Consider the following 22574-nt stretch of genomic DNA (forward strand, 5'->3'; position numbering starts at 1 on the left):
GGCACCCAAAGCCAACAACGGAGTGGGCGCCCACACTGGACGTGCAGGACACACCATGACCAAGTGGGGTTAGTCCAGGAATAAGAGGGGCTCAAGTATGAAAATCAATCGGTGTGACACACCCTATTAATAGGCTAAGGGACACACCCTCGTGACCATCTCAACAGACCTAGTAAAAGCACTAACAGAGTCCAACTCCCAGTCATGACAGAAGAGCCTGAAATCCCGGAATATGAGGGAACATCTTCAGCCCTGTAAAGGACAGCAAGTGGTAAGGGCTACATGCTTCCCCCCCTCCCCGGGATTTCCACATTCCCACCTCTATGCAGCCCTGAGCTGGATGTTCTCACCAGGACAATCAAGCAAGAGAAAGAAATGAAAGGTACCCAGATTGGAAAGGAAGAAGTGAAACTCCTCTACTCACAGATGACATGACCTCATATTAGGTTGGTGCAAAAGTAATTGCGGTTTAAAGGGTTAAAAATAATTGCAAAAAACCGCAATTACTTTTGCACCAACCTGATACGTAGAAACCCCCAAGGACTGCATGGAAAGGCTGCTGGAGCTAATAAGTGGGCCCTGCAAGCTTGCAGGACACAAGGTCAGTGTGTGGACATCAATGGTTATCTACACACAAGCACTAAAAACTCCCCCCAAATTAGGAAAAAAATTCCATGTACAATAGCATTAAAAAGAACAAAATACTTATGATTAATTTAACAAAAGAGTTCACCACTTGTACACTGAAAATTATAAAATACTGCTAAAAGAAGTTAAAGATCTAAATAAACGGAAGAACTGTGTTCATGGATTACAAGACTTCGTATGTCCGGATGGTAATATTCCCAAAGTGACCGACACATTCAGTGAAGCCCACGTGGCTTTTTTTGTAAAAACTGACAAAACATTAATCAGGAGATCCAGAATAACCAAAAAAATCTTGAAAACAAGACCAAAATTAGTGGATTCATGCTTCCCAGTTTCAAAGTTTACTACAAAGCTGCAGTAATTTAGACAGTGAGTTTCTGGGATAGACATACAGCTTAATGGAATAGTATTGAGAGTCCAGAAATAAACACTGATGCTTATGGTCAATTGCATTTTGACAAAGGGACAATAATTCAGTGGGGGAAAGAATAATCTTTTCAACCTATGGTGCTGGAACACCTGACATGCGATCTTGAGCCTGACCTCACAGCACACAGAAACGAACACAGAGTGGCTCTCAGAGCTCCGTCTAAGAGCTGATACTGTAACATCTTAGAACAGGAATAAATCTTTGTGGCCTTGGATTAGGTGATAATATCTTAGAGGCACTAAAAGCACAAGCAACAAAGAGAAAAATATGTTGGACTTCATCAAAATTAACAACTCTTGCGTTTCCAAGGACAGCACATGAAAAACACAACCCATAGTCTGGGGCAAAATATGCGCAAATCACGTATCTGACAAGGGACAGCATCCAGAACTCTCACAACTTAATCCAAAAAGACAAAGCAACCAATTTAAAACAAAGCATGTGAACAGACATTCCTCAAGGAGGATCTGAATTGCGTGGAAACATGCTCATTAGTCATTAGGAAACGCAGACCAGAAGCTCGGAGAGCCACCGTCAGGGCCAGAGGGCGAAGGACAGTGTGGTAAGGCTGCGGAGAGACTGGAACTCCGGGCAGAGCAGCCTCACAGGGAAACCGTCTGGCAGGTCCTCCAGATGCTAAGCACCGAGTTACCACGGCCCCGCAGCCCCTCCTGGGGGTGCCAGGAGGACACGTCCACACCTATGTCCACACCTGTGCTCATAACAGCAAAGGAAGCCGCAGTGCCACCAACCGATGATGGGCAAACAACGTGTGGCACACGCAGAGCACAGCATTATTCAGTGAGCAAGGATGGAGCTCTGAACGGCTGCAGCGGGATGAGCCTCCAAACAGGAAGTGAAGGAAGCTGTCCCAGGAGAGCAGAGGGCAGCACCCACTGGCGTAGGACGTCCGGAACGGGAACTACATGCAAGAAGGTGGACTAGTGGCAGCGGGGCTGCAAGGACCAAGCTGGTGGGGTGAGGGATGTGACTGGCCGCGAGAACCAGGTCTGGGGGAACGATGACAAAGCCCTCCAACTGGACTGACAACTCTGTATGTGTGTGAAACCCAAGGACCTGCACCTTAAATGGGCGAGCTATGTGTCCTGTGACACCTCAGTGAAACTGCTGACAGAGGAGTCGGCTTCACGGCCTCGGAACCCTGCATAGACCTCGTGGGTCTGAGTGAGGCCGCAGCGCCGGCCGCCTGCCGCCCTGCTCATCCCACTACTCACTCCACTTGTCAGCGAGTCGGCTGTCACCGGCTGGGGGACACAGGCGTGCCCCAGGTGGCCCTGGGTGGCCTTACTCACATGTCATCGTCCGGGCAGCGGTTCCCATGGAAACGTGGCAGCACGGTCACGGCCACAGCACACGGCTGCACCTGGGAGCCTTTGCCGTCTGTGATCTCAGTGGACACCAGGACTGGAAGGGAAGGGACATGGCAGAGGGGGTCCGCCTGGGCAGCGGCTGCGATGACAGAGCCGAGGCCCTAGCCCTGGTCCTTTCACAGACGTGTGCCCCGTCCTGTGTGCTGCACGTACCTGTCGGCAGGGGCCCCACACGCGCCTGCAGGTGTGGGAACTGTCAGGCCTGAGTGTAAGTGTCTTTCAGACTCAGCTCTCAGGACTTGGGTGCAGGTCCAACACCAACAAGTGGGGTAAGTGTCCATTTTGAGGGACATTCCCAGAAGGCAGAAGGCAGGTGTGATTTCAGCCTTGAACTTACAGACTCGGGCCTGTGACAACCACCCTCAAGCCCCCATGATTTTGTGACAAAGCAGACGTGCCACCCTGGAGTGTGGGGTGTCCTACGGTGCGAGGGGTTCTAATTGGGGTCAGGCGAGGCTTAGCTGGGCCTGAAGCGGAGGTGAGAGCTGAATAAACCGGTGCATGGACCAGCCCAGATTTCAGGCTAAAATAACCTCAGCAGACCGCATCAAGAAAACGTCTAGACCAGAGACTCTGGCCTTGCACGTCAGAATTATGCGGAAGTTGAAAACACACCCTCTCAGGCCCAGACTCATTTCACTGGTCTGGGTCCTACAGACCCAGCAAGACGCTTTCCTAACTGTGTGTTTCTAACATGCTCTCTCCATGGAAGCAGTTTCCAGGGGCTGGTTTGACCTGGCGGTCAGCGGGAAGAACTGAGGACACCAGTCACAGCTCAGTTTTCCTGCACCCCCACTTTCCTCCCGGTGGGAACGCCATGACTTGGTCTATCCACAAGTGCAAGGCCCACCAGGTACCACACGTCATTAATAAATGAGGAACAGCTTAGTCTCAAATATTCACGTACATAAAACGTTCTTGGCATTTTATCATTCACATGGTATTTGTTATGATTTCAGATATGAAAAGTTAATTTAGGTCTATTACTAACGCTCTTTCTGCACTAAGGAGCTGGCAGTCAACCAAACTAAACGGCACTGAACTTGACTACGATGAACGAGTAAGAACGATATTTTCTAGATACACAGTTGTCACAGTTTTCAGTTTTTGGAAGCCCAGGGGAAGGGGTGTAGAAGCCCAAGTAAGCACGGCCCGCGACCCCCATCTGCTTGGTGACTCACCCTGATAACCGTCCAAGGGGTCCCCGGCCGGCAGCACAAAGTAATACTGGGCATCTGTCCCGCGGTACAAAGTGCGTTTGGGGGCGTTTCCTGTCTGGTAACTAAACTCATAGCGGAAATCCTACATCCGTCCACGGAGAGCAAAACAGTAGTTCAGGTCAACAAGAGGAGTCGCACCCCGAGAAGACCCACAGCCTTCGCGCCACCCAGGCTTGTTTGCAGACAGGCCCGGAGCCCGTGACAACTAAGGGACTGCAGTGCACACGGGGGTGCCCTCCCCCTTCTCCACGGAGCATGGATAGCTGCCCATCCCTTGAAGTCACGTGCTCCCCGGCCTGGGACCGCCCCAGTCACACAGACTGCGGGGGCCTCCTCAGGGTGAAGGGGACAAGGCTGCACCACTGGGGCCACAGCAGACAGGAGACAGGACGGGGACACTTATGGGAAACGTCTCGGCCTCAGGGCAGGGCATCTGAGCCGGGCTGTGAGTGAGGGCCAGGGTCCCAGTGGGTTTCCCAGAGGGGCACCCTGGGCAGGACGTGGGACAGGAGCAGGTGGGGGTCCACCTGAGGGGACAGGCGCAGGGCTGGCAGCAAGGCCACCGCACTCCCACCCCCAGCCCCAGGGGCAGCCCTGCAGCCAGCACCGCCTCACACAGCTGGCCACGCCTGCAGCCCTGCTGCTCCTGGGACGCTCGCAGAGCCATACCTGTCCCCCAGAGGAGCAGAAGACACTGAAGATGGTGAGTGCCTCGAGGCCACGGGGGGGCAGCACCTGGCAGGCCATGCCTCGTGGAGTGGGATTGACGGCCAAGTACAGCTGAGCCTTCCCTAGAAAGCCCTGCTTTGAAGCTGCAGAGAGGACGACGTGGGGGTTACGCCAACAATGACCAGCTTAGAAAACGAGCCACATGGTCCCCAGGTGGGTCCCCAGACCAGCAGCACAGGCACACCCTGGGAACTTGCTAGAATTGTGATTCCTGGGTCATCCCAGACCTGCAGGACCAGAAAGTGGTGGGGGCAGCGGTCTGTGTCAGCATGCCCTCCGGGGGCTCCGACGTACGCTGGGGCCGAGGAGCACGCCACGCAGCACCCAGTGATGTGACACTGGTCACTGACTCCTCGCCCAGCGCGGAGGTCGGGGACGAGACAGACCAGGTCGTCCCCCTGGGGGCCAGACAGCAACGGGGCCGGCAGCCACGCACGTCCAGGTGGAGACCCTGCAGAACGCGGCGCTCGTACACCGACCTCCCCGCGGGACGCGGCCTGCACTCTCTGAAAGCCTCGTCCACAAACACAGGTCCACAGAGCTCAGCTGAGTTTGTAGCACTGATATGATGTTTATCTGGCTTTGATGAACTGTGTTAATATTGTCAAGACTTTCCTCGTGACCACAAAGCATTCAAAATCAGTGTTGTACATAGACGTTCTTTAATATGCAAATCTGCTATTCCCCGGCTTAAACACTGTTTTCCACTTTCTGCTGTTATGAATCACCCAATAATAATATTCTCCTACGGCACATTTGTTTTTTCACTTTGATGTTTTTTTCTGGAGCTAAATTACAGGCGTGAGATACACACATTACGTGTTTAAAACTTTGGCATCGCTGCTGAGCCCTTGCTATGGTCCGGGGGCCAGGTGCTGTGTGCCAGAGACTGTCCCCATGCTATCTTGTTCAACTGTCACACCAACCACGGAAGAGGATCCTACAGCAGCAGTCGGATCAGAGGATTGGGGGGGGGCAGGGAAGTCCTCCCAGCAGGAGGTGCACTGAGCCTCTGGGGCGTGACTCATGCTGGCTCAGGAAAGGCTCTGGGGGAGTCACAGGAAAAACGGGGCCATGGAGGGGCTGGGTGACAGGAGTGCCCAGGGCCAGTCCTCAGTCCCCCAGTGCCGACGGTGACCCATCTGAGTGGGTGACCCGTCGTCCCTTGGACAAATCTCACAGGCAAGAGAGGCTTCTAGCCAAAGGACTAAGGGCACGTGTGGAAACTGGGACCCAGGGTTTAGTGGGAGGGGTGGAGGACCTTCACCAGGACGTCAGCAAAACAGGGAGAGTCCAGACAAGACCTGGGGACCTGGCCAGGCCCCACCACCGGTTTCCGACGGACGTCGGGCTTGTGTGTTTCACTTGAGAGACAGGAGAGCCCGGAAATGGGTGACGGGCTTCAAGGAGCCAAACGTGCACATCCAACAGGGCCCATCTGGACGTACACACGGTGGAATCCTGTGCTTGTTACGTGGAACTGAAAGCCTCTAGAAATGGGCAAAGTGTCTAGAAACTACCCAAAAGGGAGATGTCAGACTGTGTCAAGGAAACGGCCGAGGGGACGTGGACCCGTGCAAAGGGTCACACGTGGGCATGCTGAAACAGCACCGGAAACACACAGCACTCTGCTGGCTTCCAGGTACACGTGGGAACTGTCGACCACTCTGCCGGGGAGGAGTCTAGTTACGCTGTTGTCCCGGATAAATGAAATACACGTGTACCTGACAGAGGGCAACTGCTCAGCCTGTGCCCTGATCTGAACACCACCTGACCTGACCGCACGGAGGGGTGAAAGCAGGGAGACACCGCGCCCCTCCTCCCGACCTCTGATACGTGACAGCGGGAAAGTGGGGAGCCGCAGGACCCTCCCGGAAGTCACAAGTGACTGCGATCTCCAGGAAAAGCTGCCCAGAACCCAAGCCCTCACCGTCCCCAAGCAGGCGGCGGCAGTGTCACCTACCCACAGAGGCTTGCAGGACGTACGTCTCTCCAGGGCGCAGTGAGTACGGCTTGATTGTCACTATCTGTCCTGTGACCCCTACAGAAAAGGAGGGGCCACAGGGGCACAAGCATCAGGGGGCTTGGAAGGAGAGCAGATCAGACAAAGCCCTCTGCACAGGTGCCGCCCTCGGTCCTGAGGTGGCAGTAAAACAGGTCAAGTTAGTCCTGCTTTTCCCTACCTGCAAATGTCGTTACCTATGTTCTCCCCCTTGTTACAGAGCTCACAGCTCACTGCAGGCTCCCCTACCTCCCAGAAGCAACACAGCCCGGGCCAGTGACCCGGCCAGACAGGCCACTCAGCAAAGAGGGAACGCCGGGGACACCTCCGTTTATATATTTCTGAGTAGGTGCAGCAGCGCAGGGTGACCTCCAGGTAGGATGGAGGTATTTCAAAGCAACACCCAAGTGTCGGCAGGATGCTGCTTGTGAAGAATTTCTGGCGTCCGGTGACTGTTGACCCCTGGGGGCTGTGGCTTCCTCAGCACACAGAGGTGGACCCTGAGCTACGTACGTAACATGAAATGGGAGAGACCCAAGGGTCCCGACGGGTGACCTGGACCAGGACGGCTCCCCAGCACCAACATCACCTGGTCACAGTGTGACACGCAAGGTTTCCGCAGAGGGGACAATCGTGTGTGACCACGAGCTGGCTGGGAAATCAGCTCCCGCCACGGCTCTTAGGGGCAGCGGCACTGCACTCAGGGTGTGGGGTGATAGCGACGCCAGGGTGGCACACAGGACGTGTGCACGGAGGTGTCGGCTCCGTGCTCAGCCCTGTGCCCGTGCCAGATGAGCAGTCCTCCCTTAGGCTGCACACGGGGCCCCTGGCAGGCTGGCGAGAACCTCAGCCTGTCGTCCACAGAGGGACAAGCGCAGGTAGGAAAAGCATCGTCATCCCAGAACTTCTCTAGGCCAAGGGGAAGGCACAGCAGAAACCGATGGGCCAGGGCCCAAACCCTGAGAAGCCAGGGTGAAGGGGGCACTCGTACCAGACGTCGTGTAGCCCTGGAAAACAGCTCGGCCCACCAGGGCCTTGGGCCAGTCGACCAGCAGTGCAGGCCTGGCGCCAGCAACGGGGACGAGGGGGCCCAGCAGGTTGTCCCCATCCCCGGGGCTCCCGTCAGCACTGGCACTGGCTCCGGATTCCCGAAGGTGGGTGTTGGTCCCTAGGAAGACAAACCAAACCCATGGACAGTTGGAAAAAGTCATAATGCTCTTCGTACAGGGTTACTGGAGAAGTTCAGGGGCTGGGCCTAAACCAGGTCAGCAGCAGTCACTACTATGGCTGGACCCTGCTTCTCTGCCGTCCTCACGCCCTAAACACAGTCAGGAGGCGTCACCATCAGACGGCCGGTGGTGCAGCTGCATATTCCCTCCTCCCTCCACCGCGCTCCCTCCTCCCTTCATCTAGTCAGCACACGTCCGTTCTGGCCCGCCAAGCCTAGGGGCCAGTCTACTGGAGACACAGCAATAGCCTAGAGCAAGAATCCTGCCAGCCGTCAGAACACCTACGGTGAGCGAGTGGAAAAACACACGAGGATACACTACATAAGCACTGTAAAGCCAGGGAAGGGCCCTGGAAACAAAGCAGGACGTGCACACAGGTGGGGCTGGGAGGACCCTGGGGAGAGGCGCAGAAGAAGACCTGAATGAACTCTTACAAGAAACTGCTCAGGAACAATCTGGATGTGGCTGGAGGGAGTAAAGGGGAGAGGGGGAAATGAGACAGGAGGAACTGGGGGACCCTCGGGTCCCACTGTCACCCCAAGTGTGGGGGGCCATGGGAGGGACAGGTCAGGGGTGTCACAGTCTGGCTTGTGGTCCCAAAGGTGCCACCTCTGGGCCGTGCAGTGAGGTGACAAGGCAGAGACACAGTGAAGGCAGCTGCACAGTCCGGGCAGGGGAGGAGGCGAGAGCCTGCTTGGGGTGCTGATCAGACTCCAAAGAGAGGCCGCAGAAGCAAGACGGGTTTCCATTCAGCCATAGATAAATCACTCCCTGGTCAGCATTCATTAGATAAATAAATCCCTCCCTGCTTATCCAACTACTCACTCACTGATCAGTCATTACGCATCTGTAACACACTCAGTGACAATACACCAGGCACTGTGACAGCTCTGGGGACACGCGTGTAAACCTGTCATACAAACTTTCCTTGAAGATCTCAGAGCAGGGCAGACAGCCACAGAAAGAGTCCTTCAAACAGGTAAGAAGACACACACTGGGCTGCTGGTGGGGTCACACGACAAGACAAGGGTCTTCCCAGAAAGGAGACTCAAAGGTGACCAGAAAGGAGGGCGCTCTCCCAGGCACCTTGGGAAGGACGCCGAGAGAGGCATTTGCAGCAGATGACACCCAGGGGCTAGGGCGTGGGAGGGGGAGTGGCTGCCGGGCCAGGGCTGGGGCGCCTCCTGGTGTTTGAGGCGGGGAGGGGACTGAAATGCCACCACACGCACACTAGAAATGAGGGTTCAGCCAGACTGAGCCCCGCAAAGGAGCATGTACGTCCCCTTTGCTTGAAGCGAGGGAGTCGTGCGGGAATCCAGGTTTCAGCAAGGCGAATGGCAGGCACACTGGCCTGCAGGCCAGGGCCAGGCTCCGGGAAGGAGGACGCCGTCACTCAGTCACCTGGTCTCCTTCCTGTGGACGGTGCTGCTTCTTGGAAGTCGCTGTAATAGGCTTCAAAGTCTGCATGAAAGGACAACCAGAACATCTGGTTTAAGCGCAAACACCCCTGGGATTCATCCGGACTCCCAATGGATCGCAGACATCACCCCTGGTCTATTGCTGTGGGGACACAAAACCCCCTCGAGGCCGTGGTCACGGCATCACGACCGCAGGGAGTCAGGAGTCACTGGCCCCGGCCCCCGGGGAGACTGGAGTCCTGGGCAGGTGTGTGGCTTCCAAAATAGCTGGTTATCAGTGGGACCAAAGCCCAGGGCTCTCCTCACAGGAGCTGTCACTGTTCTTCCAGGGGACACGCCTTGCTCTCTTCTCGTAGGAGAGAAATGGACAGAAGAGCGTCCTGCTGCCAATGTCACTTTTCTGTCCCCACAGAGCTTCTCTCCTAAAGTTTGAGGGACTCACAGAGGTGCCCCCGCCCGTTAACCTGAGGCTCAGAGCCCTGGGTGTGGCAGCCTCTGCCAGGGCACAGGGCACAAGAAGAACTGTCACCTGAACGTGAGCAGCCACATGAAATGGCATCACGGGGGAGGGACAACTTTTATCCCTAACAATGAACTTCTCTCTCCAGTTTTAGGCTCAAAAATAGTTTCTGTCCAACCTGAAAACCAGCAGTAAAGGGACCCAGTGGTCCTTAGGGAGGACAGGAGCACCGGGAAGCCAACGCGCCCAGAAGGCTTATGCAGCCCCGACTGTGGAGCCGTCCAGGTCGCACTCAGGGGTGGGGTGAGCTCAGGGCCATGCAGGGACTTCACACCTAGCCCAGGCAGCACTGACCTGGGGCCTCAGAAGCTGGGCTGCCCCCTGAGGGGCTGGGCCCTGGGCCTGCGGTGTCACCAGGAGTGGGGGTGCGGTGCAGAGTGGCTGTGGATTCCACGGAGGTTCTCGCCGCGGTGGGAAGGTCAGGCCAGCCGCGGGTCTGTGGCCACGGCTCCCTTGAGGATGGCGTGGACGTGACATGGGGAAGTGCCCTGTTTGGCCCCGGGGGCAGTGCAGCAGACTCTGATGACCCCAAAACGGCCCCAAGACTAGAGGAGCCCAGCAGCCCCATGGTCCTACAAAAGGGAACTGAAACAAAGACTTCAGTGTTAAAAATCTGGACGAAAAAGGACCATTTGGTTTTGAAAGTGTAGATTACATAAGCATATTCTGTTTTCAACAGGCCTGGCGTCCATTCGTAAACTGCACTTGGGAGGCAGGCAGGGAGCAGACGGACGTATGGACGTAGGACACGGGCTCACCTGACCATTCCACCCGCCACTCGCCTCCCCCGAGCCCCCAAACCCTCTGCACCCCGGCAGGGGCTGTGCACGCACATTCTAGAAAAGATCTGGGCTCGTAGAGCGTCTCCTAATCCTTCCCTGTCTGTGAGGGTCTGTGCAGCAATTCTACAGAGTGGGTGGGATTTCTGAGAGAACGAGCAGCAGAGAACATATTGCAAGGACGTAGAAAGTCGCAGCACACTGAGCTTTCACTTTCCACCACGGCAGTCAGGTTCTGTGACCACAGGGCTGAGCTGCCGCAGTGCAGGGACAAGCATTAGCTGGGCAGAAGTGGAACCACGGCCGTGTCACTCAGCCCATGACATGTTGGGCACAGGTTTCGATTCAGACAAAGCCATCCACCTAACGAACATGGGAGGGCCACCCCTGCGAAGACGGCACAATGGCCTCTGTCTTCACATCCCTTTAGCACTGAGGCCGGCCAGGTGCAGAGCTCCCTGTACAGAAGCTTTACGCAGCCCTGCTGAGTGGAGAAAAACAAGGACATGGAGAGACTCTGAGGCTTGGCACAGCTTCTGTACAAGGCGCCAGCGGAGCCAGCTCAGAAATAAAAGGCCGTCTCTCAGCTGTTCAGAGCGAGCCCCCATCACAGATGTCACCAGGGACAGCTCCATCTGCCCAGGTCCAAACCCAGGAGCCCAGACACCTCCAGGCCGCACGCTGTCACAGAGCCCGGCATGCATGCGGAGGACAAGCATGGCCGGAGGGACGTGGCCCTGGAGAGCGGGTACAGCACGCGTCACTTCCAGCAGCTCCCTGTCCTTCTAACCCAGTAAAGGTGCCTCAGCGAACACTGGGTGCAGCCTGCACACAGCGGCCAGGCTGATGGGGGCTCTTTCTCTGCTGTCACCACACGAGTATAAGAGCAGGAGGGGCAAGCGACACAGTCAGTCGCGCCAAGACCAGAAACACTGGTTCAAATGAAGTACATTTTGCAAGTTTTTAGCAATCTCAAAATCACTGTTTCCTGAGTCCACAAAATGAAGCAACAATCATCTCTACCTTCCACACTGTTCTTTTCTGTTGCGTTGACTAAGAAGAGATCCCAGGAGTAAGAGGGACCCACTGCGTCCCCACAGCCTGCACACTCGGCGCGAAGAGAAAGCTCCTCGTTCCAGTTCACAAAGACGTCTCTGAAGTGGACCCAGGAGATGTGGACGAATCTGGAACGTGCAAAGTAGGTCTGAGACTTTCGGAAGACAACATGGGGCTGTCTGGCTGCATTCACTCGGGGTAGCCATGTTCAAATCGCCGGGCCTTTACTTGTGACGCAACAGCAGAGTCACAGCTGACACGACTGAGTACCCACGGGTGGCCCAGCCTGCATCGAGCTCCTCCGAGCAAGACCTCATCTGACACCACCGGTTCCCAGGTGGCAAACACACCAGCACACCCCACGGAGCTCAGAGAGGCTGTGCAACTTCCCCGGGTCACACAGAGGCAAGGAGAGAGCCAGGACCGGGCCCCGTGCAGGGCTCTGGTCAGGCTATGCACACCGCTCTCCTGGGAGCTCCATTTTCCCTGCAGAGTGAGGCCTGTCACCTGGATCCTCGCGACGGCCTGCAGGCTCCCCATTCCCGCAGGACTCAGGGTGCTCACAGGAAAGGGGCCGCCTGCCTTGGGGCCCCACACCCCACCCACAGGTCCCGCCCCGCACCTCCTAACTCCTCCTCTCCTCTCTCTTGCTGACTGCGCTCTCCAAAGTGCATTTTGTGGACTGTGGTTCTTTAGGACCACACAGGGTTCTGGGATTGCTGCCTTCGGCCTGACTCAGCGGTTTCTTTCCTGCGGGACCTGGGGAAACACTAAGTAGGTGTGTGCTGCGGGCGTTTCCCACGTGAAGGCCCCTCTCCCTGCACACACGTCGTGTGGCTGCCTCCACACGCAGCTCCCAGCACAGGACAGCCGGAGGCACGGCCCATGGGCCCACGAGGGTCCTCTCCTGGTGCCGGCCTCACGTGTGCATGTGCGTGTATCTGCGTGTCTGCGTGTGCATGTCTCCGTGCATGGTGTGTGCGTGTGTGGTGGGGCAAGGAGAGGCCCATCTGGCCCCGCACCTCCCAGGACATTGTCACACAGGCTCAAATAATTCCTGACAGGGCTGATAGGTGTTCAGTTAATAACTTTAGTGCCTGGTGAATGAATCTCTTAAAATAAACTCTGTCATTATCTTGTGAGAAACAGAATTTACAGTGCCTAGCATTTTTAGAATACAAGTGTCTAATTTATTGAATAATTATTTAAATTCTGCCCCAACATCTCTAGCCCTGCACTGGCCGTTCTTCGCTCTTAGTGGACACCGATATTAGTAAAGCGCAGGGGCCTGGGTCATGTGGCCTCGCAGAAGCCCTGCACAGCACCTGGGACATGGCCCATGCTTCTCTACCAAGGCTTAGTTTCCACAGCTTCACACCTGAAACCCTGGATCCCAATCAAGGGGGTCTCTCAGAGCAGCTTTGCTGACTTCAGTGGCACAACTCACGCCCGATTCTTGAGGACAGCCTCTTTCCTGTTTGTCCTACCAGGCGTAGTGAATTTGCGTCCTCCTCCAGGAAGCCCTCTGGAATTCATCCAGCCCATGCTGCTACCACGAGTTGTTTTATACACAACACCATAGTAACTGCCCAGACCCCTTGCAGGGGCCAGTGATGGATGCAGCCCTGCCCGCCCCAGGCCTTTCAGACGTCCTGCAGAGCTGTGATCACTGGGTGTCCAGCTCACCCCCAACCCCCACGTGGGGGACAGAGCAGCTGCAGCACATGTCAGCCTGCGTGCAGTGTCTGGGGCTGTGTGTGGCCCTCGGGTGCTATTCTAACCTCTGCATTGTGGGGTTTCGGTTTGTGGTCACAGCAGTGCCGTGTTCCCTCTACCCTGCCTACTCTGGACGTCACAACTCAGCTGACGTGTACCTCCCATGTAGGGCCCACGCTGCCCAGTGGCACCTGGAGGCCAAGGGCAGGGGCCCTGAAACGTTCTGCCCCCCTCTGGCGTCAGCCTCAAGCCCTGGAGCCATCCCATCTCGGGGTGGTCGCTATGACGGGAGGGATGCCTCCCACTCGGAGCCCCCACTGTCAAAGCAGTGGGGATCTGGTGCCTGAACCCCATCTCCTGTGTACATAGCAGGTTTCTTTGTGGGCTCCCAACACCAGCAGGCGTGAGGCACGAAGGACAAAGTCCCAGACCCGCCGGTGGGGACGGTGGGACAGGTGGTACCTGAGCGATGAGTCAGGGCGGGTGGACAAAAACACCTGCGCCTCTGAAGAGTTCCGGCCGTCGCTGGAAACTGTCAGCGTCACGAGAAACTGGTCATAGCTGCCACTGAGAGAGAGCGCTGCGAAGGAGAGGATTGGGGCCCCGACGTCCAGGCTGTGTGGAGAGAGCCCAGTGAAGCAGGGGCCCCTGGGGCTGCCAGCTGGGGTGCACGTCCAGTAGTACCTGTGGGGGAAGCCACTGGAGGGCTGAACACACCTGCTCTGGTCAAGTATGTGACCAGTGTCACTATGCGGGCTTTTCTGGGGGCTGCAAGGGAGCGTGCGGACAGTTTCTGTGGAGGATGCATGCTCCAGGTTACTGGTGTGTGTACGGTGTCCAGGGGACTTGTGTGTCCAAGGCCATTGGCACTGGAGGGTGTCCAGGGGGGCATGTGTGTCCAAGGCCATTGGCACTGGAGGGTGTCCAGGGGGGCATGTGTGTCCAAGGCCATTGGCACTGGACAGTGTCTAGCGGACATGTGTCCAAGGTCACTGGCAATAGAGGGTTTCCAGGGGACATGTGTGTCCAAGGCCATTGGTGGTGTCCGGGGGAGATCGGTGCTGAAGGTCAGTAGAGCGTGGACAGTGTCCACGTCAGGACACTGGGTCAGGCCGCCCAGGGAGGGTGCGGGTGCAGAAAAGGAGCCTGAGCCAGGGGCCTCCCTGAGGGATCCACCCACACAGTGATGAGCAACACCCGGAAATCCAGCCTCCCACACAGCAAAGCCCTGCGCAGACCAAGTGTTTTCATACAAAATAAGTTTGCTATGGACTAAATGTCTGTGTCCTCCCCCAAATTCCTACGTTGAAATCCTAACCCCTCAAGGTGACAGTGTCAGGAGGTGGGACCTCTGGGGGTGAGCAGGTCATGAGGGTGGGGCCTCCATGATGGGATTAGTGCCCTTAGAAAAGAGACCCCACAGAGGGCCCTGGCCCCTCCCCCGTGTGAGGACACAGCGGGAAGACGGCGCCTGTGAACCAGGAGCATGCCCAGCACACACTGAACCTGCCGGCACCTTGAGCCGGGACCCCCAGCCTCCAGAGTGTGAGGAAGAAATGTCTGATGATTCTAAGCCCCCGTCGCTGTTGGGAGACAGCAGCCTCAAAGCACTGAGACACTGCTTAAACCTCATGTTTAAATGTATCCTACTTTAAATACCAGCGTATAAGTCCACTCACGTTTTATTTCCACCCCTTTCCCTCCCTTATATTTTGATCCTAAATGAAATATTAATTTGACTAATAAAGTTAAGACACTTAAAACAGTTTAAATTATTACGGCAGAATTCTCACACCAGCTCCCCCAGAGGTGACTCTGGGGGGGAGGAGGACGAAGAGGAGGAGTGGGAGCAAGAGGAGGAGTGGTCCCACGGCCCTTGGTGCTCACCTGAGAGTGGCCCCAGGCCTGTCGGGGTCGTAGGACAGGGACCCCGTGAGCACGACGATGGATGACGGCGTCCTGGGGACGAGCAGGTGCGTGCCCTCGGAGATCACGCTGACGGGGTCCCTGGCTCGCACCTCCACCCCCACGCAGTGGTTACTGTACACGACGCTGCCTTCTACCTGCACCTACAACGTGACGACAAGGGGCGTCACGGGGGCTGGCAAGGTACTCACCAGAGCCGGACACTCGTCTTAAAGTTAGAGGGAAATTGGTGAGTCCAAGTGCATTGTAAGCTCCAACGAGAGGCTTTAGGTACTGCACAGAAAGTCTTATTTTCAACCCCAGCCAGTCACCTTTGTAAAAATAAACATCCTACTGGGTGCTCAGGGAGACAACGTGGCAGGAGTTAAGGAGAGCAGGGGCACTTTCCTTCGAAGTCTGCATCTCACAGCTGGGCTCCCTGGGTCCCCAACCCCAGGGACACCTCGAGGGGCGACACCTGTCTGCACACACGCTCCACACACGGCCTCCAAACCTGCCGCCGCAGCAAGTTTCCCGTGGTTGTAGATTTTGTTGAGCTTACCTTTGCTGAAGTTCCCTTTGTAACCCCCAAACACATATGGACTGAAGGAAAGGTAACTGAAGTTGAACACAACTCCCTTCTCTGGACAGAACTGGCCTGGCTCTTGCTCACAGGCTGCTGGGAAGTACGAGTCTGCTAGTGCAAGTGGCCGTGTAAGCCGCCAGCCCACCTTGGCCAGTGCAGTGTAGTTCCCGGGCTCCAGGAAGTAGGCTGGGACAGTGATGGTCCGCCTGTGAGTGCTGACGGCAGGAGGCAGGGGTACCCGCAGCCCTGCACAGTCCTGGAGGCTCCAGGTGTAGGACAGGCCTCGGGAGATGTCACAGAGAATGGCGGCTTCAAAGGTCACTGCCAGCGTTACAGGCTGAGATCGCCACACCTGTGTATTAAGAGAACGATGTCTCATTAAACTCCCACTGTGCCAAAACAAATACTGCATCCATCTTACAGAGAAAAGTCAAAAGTCAAAATATAAAAGCAATGAGAACAAAGAATAAATACTTATCCTCATGATGAGGAAAAACCCTTCTAAGCATAAAATTAATGGCACAGTATCAAAGGAAAAGGTTAATAGATTCGATTACATAAAATCTTAAACTTCTGAATGTCAAAAATATAAATAATTTTAAAAAGCAATCAACAGAGAAAAAGGAAAATCATTTGCAAAATCCATGACAGTTACTATCTGTTAAAATCAATAGGAAATTTTCAAAGTCTCCAAGAGAAAGCTGAGCAAAGACATGAACATGCAAATCAACAATATAAATTGGTGCCTCATTGTATGGTTTTGATGATAGAATCAGGTAAACGTTTTATATGTTCAAAGTTTAAAGTAAAGCAAAAAAAAAAAAGAAAACACTAATTTCTGATCATTGCAAACAAACTGAAACAAAGGAATGCAACCGCATTTCAGACAAGTAACAGGGGAAAGCGGTATCTGAAGTGACTTTAATATACAGTATTTTGAGGTTATATTCTGAGGGCAAAAAGAACTACAGAGAAATCTGAAAGCTCCCTGAGGAGGTTTATTTCTGGTGGTAATATTGGTACTGTTGCTCTCAAAGTATTTTACACATTTATTAGCAAAATTGCTAATAAATACTTGCAGAGGTGAAGCCGCTGTCAGCTGGGGCAGAGGCCACCAGATGAGCCCGGAGTCCCTCAGCCCGAAAGAGGCCACTGGGAGCATTGAAAGATACTGTCTACAACTGAGTGACACGAACCAAATATCACGCAGTGTCATCCTCCTGGTGGGGACACAGGACGATCTGCTGTCCTGTGCTGACAGGGCTGCCAAGCCGACGATGGGCGCACGGGCGCCCCCTAGAGGGTTTTAAATGAAGCGCTCCCATAAACAGTGGGAAGGGAAGAATTTGTAGGGACAGGATTTTAAAACCTGCTAGTATTTGTTACAAATGGAATTTTGGCTTTGGCTTTAAGTGATTTTAGTGATGCTTTCAATTACTTTTAAATTATTTTTTACTGTTCTACTCTGAATATGAAACCATTCTGGCATTTGTCACAAAACTGGCCAGATTTATGAGTTACAACAAATTTTAACACTGAGAAGTCCATTTTTAACCCATTGATGACTAACAATCACACAAAATTATGACATGCTCAGGGGGATGAGAACTGGTTCTGAGATGGTGACATGTGAGTTTATGTCCCTTATGTCCCTGGAGCACTTTGACTCTGAAAAGAAATAAAAATCGACCCTATTTTTCGTAACCCGTAGTGGGTGCTCAGCACGTAACTGCGCCTTTCTGTGGGTTCTGACATCACATGTGCTCAAACATCCCTCTCTCCAGGAAATGCCACAGTTCTTTGCACAAGCAATTTTTAACAACCTCAAAGCAGAGTAGGCTGAACGCCAGAGAAATAGAGGTGAATAAAGGGTGGATTCAAAGGCCAGAAACATTTCTGCCTCCCTCCCCTTCTACGCTCCTCTCCTTCCCCTCTGCCCCCCCCTTCCAGGATCCCTCACTCTCGCTCTCTGTGCCAAACGCAAGGGAGAAATTGGACAAAGCCTGGCTTCATCCCCACAGTTCGCGTTCCCAGCGCTGGTTCCCGGGGAAGCGCTGCCACATGCCTGGTAAGTGAGCCCCAGGCGCCTACCTGCACCTTTCCGGGCCCCATGTTCTTCACCGGGGGCGGCTGGCAGGGCTCCTGCACGATGAAAAGGTGCTTTTTTAGGGAGGCGGCGCTGACGTTGTTGAAGGCCAGGACCTCCACCGTGAACTCCCCTTCCCTGAGGGTGACAAGGCACAGACACGGGCTGACACGTGAGTCACTCCGCCCTTCTCACAGCTGTCCCCCTACGTAAGCACAGGCTCTGATGGCCGGACAGCCCGTGAATGAGGAGAGGACACTCGGTCATGATCGACTCCCAGAGGCCATTTGTCGTCCAGTTAATAGACCCCCTGCCCAACAAGCATAGGTCAGGGCAGGGACCCAAGCCCCCAGTGCTGTCACCTGCTATATTGAAAACCACCGGCCACATGGGGACACACGCGTCCCTCCTGGGGAGCCCTGGCGGCAGCCATGGCCTGGCTCCTCTGTCCCCCACGTAAGGGGCACCCTCACCCGTGATTGAATATCTGTGAGCATGACCTTTTCCGTGCTGTTCTCTGCCCCAGGGATCAGTTCTCCTGCAAACCCAGGGGCACAGGACAGACCCCGGGGCCTGGAGATGAGACGGGGGTGGAGCAGAGGGACCTGGGTTGTGGGGGGTGGAGGGGCTCAGCCTGGGGAGGGGAGAAGAGGGGCCGGGGCTGGGTGTGTAGGCCGCCCCTGGCCAAGCAGGTCCTGTCCAACTAAGGAAACGCACGTTTGCTTTGCAAATGATGCAAATGGATAATCATTCAGGACTGCTGGATTTGCAACAGAACAGCCCGTCAGAGGGCCAGCCCTGAAGCGTGTGAGAACATGTGGTCTGCCGTCCTAGAGGCCCTGCCTACAGGAGCGCATTACCTATGGTAGACGTGGCTGGCGGAGCTGCCTGCCAGGCCCACTGCGCCGTCCCCAAAGTCCCACAGGTAAGTGACATCACTGCCGAAGTTGAGTCTGCACTGAAAGGTCACAGTGGTGTTCACCAGGGCCGAGGAGGTGGCCGTCAGCCGGCTGGGGACGACCCTCCGCTGCACCCAGATGTGGTGGGGCTCTGAGACCACGCTGCTCATCCCGTTGGAAGCCTGGACCACCACGCGGTACCTGTGGGGTGGGCCGGAGCCAGGTGAGAGGCAGAGACAAGCTGCTCGTTACTTCCAGGAAAGCCAGGGGCTGGCACCTAATCTGTAGGGATTATCACAGCAGCCAGTGGTTTCCATCTCACGGCTTCACGAGGTAACGCAGCTCTCAGAGCAGCACTGTCACCCTTCCTTAGAAGAATTTGCTGAAGCCACGATGTCAGTGGGACGGCATCTGAGCTGGGACTGTCTGGTTCCAAAACCCCACCTCCTGACGTTGTTCAGAGGGGGAATCCCGCTTCCTTTCTGGGGCTCAATTCAGGACGTGCTGGGTGACAGTGAGTGCAGATGTGACTCAATTTGCTTGGTGCTAGCACAGCTGTCGCCAGACTGCCAAGGCTGCGTCACAGGCAGTCAGGCATGGTGAGGACCGTGTACGCACCACTGGGGGACGCCGAGTCTCCTCCTGATGCTTCTGGAAGTCGTCTTCAAGGGTGGCTCTCCTCCAAAGTACCACGCAAACTCCAGGGCACTGGTTTCCTTGGTAACAGCTACAAAAGCGATGTCGGTGTCGGTGGCAAACACCGTCCCGTTTGTGTAGACAAACACGGCTGTGATGAAGGAAATGGAGGCAAGGAGTTTCAGCCCGAAGGGCTGGGACAGGCCAGGGCTGTGGGGTCCTCACCACCATCCCGAGCAGGGAAAGACAGGGGCCAGGTGGGAGGCAACTGGGGCCCATGCTCATCAAGTGACATGGCCACCTCCGCTGGAATTGTACAGGGGAGCTGGCGGGTGATTCTGCATGGTACCCCCTTCTCATGCCTTTAGGTGGAAGCCGTGAGGCCTGTGGCTTCTAGAAAAGCCCAGAACGGACTGCAGGTGAACAAGAGCTTGGTCAAGGGCAAGTGGGGTCTCGGCCGAGCTGTCACAGAAGCTGCATCGTTTGTGGCCTTTGTGACCTCGACCAACTGCGAGAAGGTGTCTTTAAATCTTGAAGTAGAAGAAACACGTACGCTGCAGCTGGTACCGAACGGTCACGCTGGCCCAGGCCTGGCCGTCACCCACGAGGTTGCGGGAGGTAAAGGACACGTTGTAGCAGGAATCGGATGGAAAATGGTGTGTGAGGACAGTGCCTGGAATGGAAAAAAGTTGGGAAAACAGTCCCAACCTGGTGCATTCATCTCACACAACACATGGTGATATTTTGCACTTTTTTAGTTCCCTCTTCGAATTCCAATAAATTTCAAAATTTGAAGCACATATTTGGAATCAGACCTGGGAAATACGAACTTTGTCACAAAACTTCTCTCATTAGAATGTTCTCTAAGTGTCTTCTCTCTCTCTCTCTCTCTCTTTCTCTCTCTTTCTCTCTCTCTCCATACAAAGTACATTCATTCCTTTGAAATATGCTCATTACTTCTGCAGGTGGACTTGTTCTTACAGCATCTCTCTAGTGTGCACACTTAGCAGCTTACACAGGGTCCACGGGTAACCTCGGGCTCTGAAGCCTCTGAAGTGTAATGCAGAATGGTGCACGTCCGTGTGCACACAGGCACATGCACACATGGGCACACAGGCACACACGTATGTATGTACCAGGGGAACATACCAAGTACCTTGTCAGGTTCTAGAGGGGACCCGGGTGTCTAGAAGATTGAGAACAACTCATAAATCAGAAAGGGATATTAAGAAAGAAGGCAGGAGTTTTGCAAACATTACTGCTGTTGTTCTGTGTAGTTTTTATAACAACGTGCCCGTGTATGAGTGACAGAGCAGTGTGGGCATTTTGCTCTGGATCAGCGCATGAGAATTTCTGGAGAGCGAATACCCCGCAAAGACGAGTGACCTCATGGAAGCCAACTCCCCGCCCCGAGGAGCCCTCTCCCTCGCTGCTCCACACAGTGACCTGCCCAGGAACCTCCGTCAGCCTCGTCCTCCTCCGGGCGCTCTCATGTCCTAGCTCACAGTTCTCCTCTGTGGGTCTCAGTGTCTCCCTGATCATAAATGCCTCGGACTCGTGCTTTGTGTGGCTGCCTGTGCGTGTCCCCTCAGGGCACAGCAATGCACAATGCCCGTCCTCCGAAGGAGGGAGAGTGGACGAAGGCGCGGAGCTGTCACAAACCGGATGGGACAGCCGGCAGGCAGCCTCACCTTGGCCATCTGCCTGCGAGCCGCCAAAGGCCAACACTTCCCCATCGTGGATGCTGCTGGAGTTCACGAACACGGCTGCAGCTGCTCGGCCCACGTGCACATAGTAGGGCCCCAGCTCCAGCTCGGTTCCACGTCGCTCGTTATGAAGAGCTGCCCTGAGCACGTGGACGCCTTCTACAGGGAAGAGAACGGCGGTTTGATGCTGTTACAAGCTTGCAGACGTTTGTCATGTGGGCTGCTTGCGACGGGCTGAGGGACACCGGGAACTGGTACTGACGCAGGGCCACGGTGGGCATGCGGGCTGCAGGCTCGGGCCCCACGCCCTGGCAGCATGTGCCCTCCAGCTCTGCCTAGTAACTTGTTCTAACGAGGCCGCTGCGTTTTCCTTCTGCCCTGAGAACTACGTGGCCAGTCCCCTGCACTGGGAAATGGTCACGAGAACGCACACACATCGGGCATCCCACAGCTGGGCAACCGCCACACGGGAGTATATTAAAGAAACACTACGGCAGGTAACAAAAATGGCCGCGGATCTTCCCGCTTTCACCCCCGGTGACTTGGCCACAGTGCGACCTTCCAGGCCCTCCCACTCCGCGGGTGCACCTCCCTCTCCAGCCCTTGAATTGGCGCCAGGCTTTGGCCCACGGGCCTGCACACCTGGGCTGCTGTCGCCCGGTCTCGGGAGCCTGCACTGCTCCACGGGAAGAAGCCGGCCTGCCTGCTGGGTGACGAGGGACACGTGATTGACACCCCATAGCCCTGGCCAACAGCCAGCCCCTCTCCAGGAGCAGTGCCCTCAGGGACAGGAGCCCGTCTGAGCCGGCTCAGACCCGAGAACTCCTAGCAGAACCGGGGGTGACGCCGCATGTGCTTTAGGACACTGCCGGGGCCTGGGACGCAGCAGGCCACTCCTGTCCTGCTGACAAAGACCCTCGGCCACTGATGCCAGCCCCACACACAGTGCTTTTCAGTTGTTCATTGGATTCCCCGGCTTTCCAACACCAGGTGACTTCTCTTCTCACGTGACCCAGGACGCAATCCTTAGCTGGCTTTCGCCCTCAGCTGGTCCCCCCTGGGGAGCTGGTTCCCCGTTACCTGCCCCACACACACTTCTGCCCTTCACCCCTGTGGGGCCCGGCCCCATCCAACTCACGGCTCCTCCAGCCTCTGGAGCTTAAGGACCAGGCAGAAGGAACGGCTGTGCCTGGCCACTGACCACAGGACGTGGGCTTCCTCCTCGGGGCCCCTCACTGCCAGCCTCCTCATCCCCAGACCTCAGCACAAACCACTTAAGACGCACAGGGAGTGTTACCAAATCTGCCAAGTTTTGCAGAATGGAAAACCGAGCCCACAGACTTTAGGCTTTAGTCAATAGCTTCAGTACCCTGTGCAGGAGGCAACACCGTAAGGTCAGCGGTGTGACCTCAGGTCACAGCCCACCTCTCCCGGCCTCGCCCACGGCTCCTGTGAGTGGAGGTGGCTCTGGCTATCCCAGCGGGAGGACCAGTGGGAGGGAACTCAGGACGCCGGCCACAGCATGGTTCCTGGCCTCCACGTCAGGACGGGAGAGACGCACAGGGGTTGAAGGCCTCCTGCTGACTCCAGGGTCTCACCCTCACCAGCATTTCGTGCC

The 22574-nt window shown here is 55.6% G+C and overlaps 1 protein-coding gene across 1 annotated transcript in view; it reads right to left on the reverse strand.

The window, feature by feature from the left end:
• The window catches only part of PKD1L1 (polycystin 1 like 1, transient receptor potential channel interacting), a 117073-nt gene that overhangs the window by 87478 nt on the left and 7021 nt on the right, over positions 1 to 22574 (reverse strand). The window contains exons 6-21 of the mRNA XM_033087971.1: positions 20942 to 21115; positions 19804 to 19923; positions 19233 to 19401; positions 18576 to 18815; positions 17721 to 17853; positions 15775 to 15981; positions 15026 to 15207; positions 13601 to 13822; positions 11390 to 11550; positions 9882 to 10172; positions 9051 to 9110; positions 7412 to 7588; positions 6382 to 6459; positions 4359 to 4501; positions 3651 to 3771; positions 2392 to 2503 (exon numbers count right to left, since the gene is read on the reverse strand). Of these exons, the coding sequence (XP_032943862.1) occupies positions 2392 to 2503; positions 3651 to 3771; positions 4359 to 4501; positions 6382 to 6459; positions 7412 to 7588; positions 9051 to 9110; positions 9882 to 10172; positions 11390 to 11550; positions 13601 to 13822; positions 15026 to 15207; positions 15775 to 15981; positions 17721 to 17853; positions 18576 to 18815; positions 19233 to 19401; positions 19804 to 19923; positions 20942 to 21115 (2590 nt within the window). The remainder of the gene's footprint in view (positions 1 to 2391; positions 2504 to 3650; positions 3772 to 4358; positions 4502 to 6381; positions 6460 to 7411; positions 7589 to 9050; positions 9111 to 9881; positions 10173 to 11389; positions 11551 to 13600; positions 13823 to 15025; positions 15208 to 15774; positions 15982 to 17720; positions 17854 to 18575; positions 18816 to 19232; positions 19402 to 19803; positions 19924 to 20941; positions 21116 to 22574) is intronic.

Source organism: Rhinolophus ferrumequinum, chromosome 20 (genome assembly GCF_004115265.2).
Source record: "Rhinolophus ferrumequinum isolate MPI-CBG mRhiFer1 chromosome 20, mRhiFer1_v1.p, whole genome shotgun sequence".
Lineage (NCBI taxonomy): Eukaryota > Metazoa > Chordata > Mammalia > Chiroptera > Rhinolophidae > Rhinolophus > Rhinolophus ferrumequinum.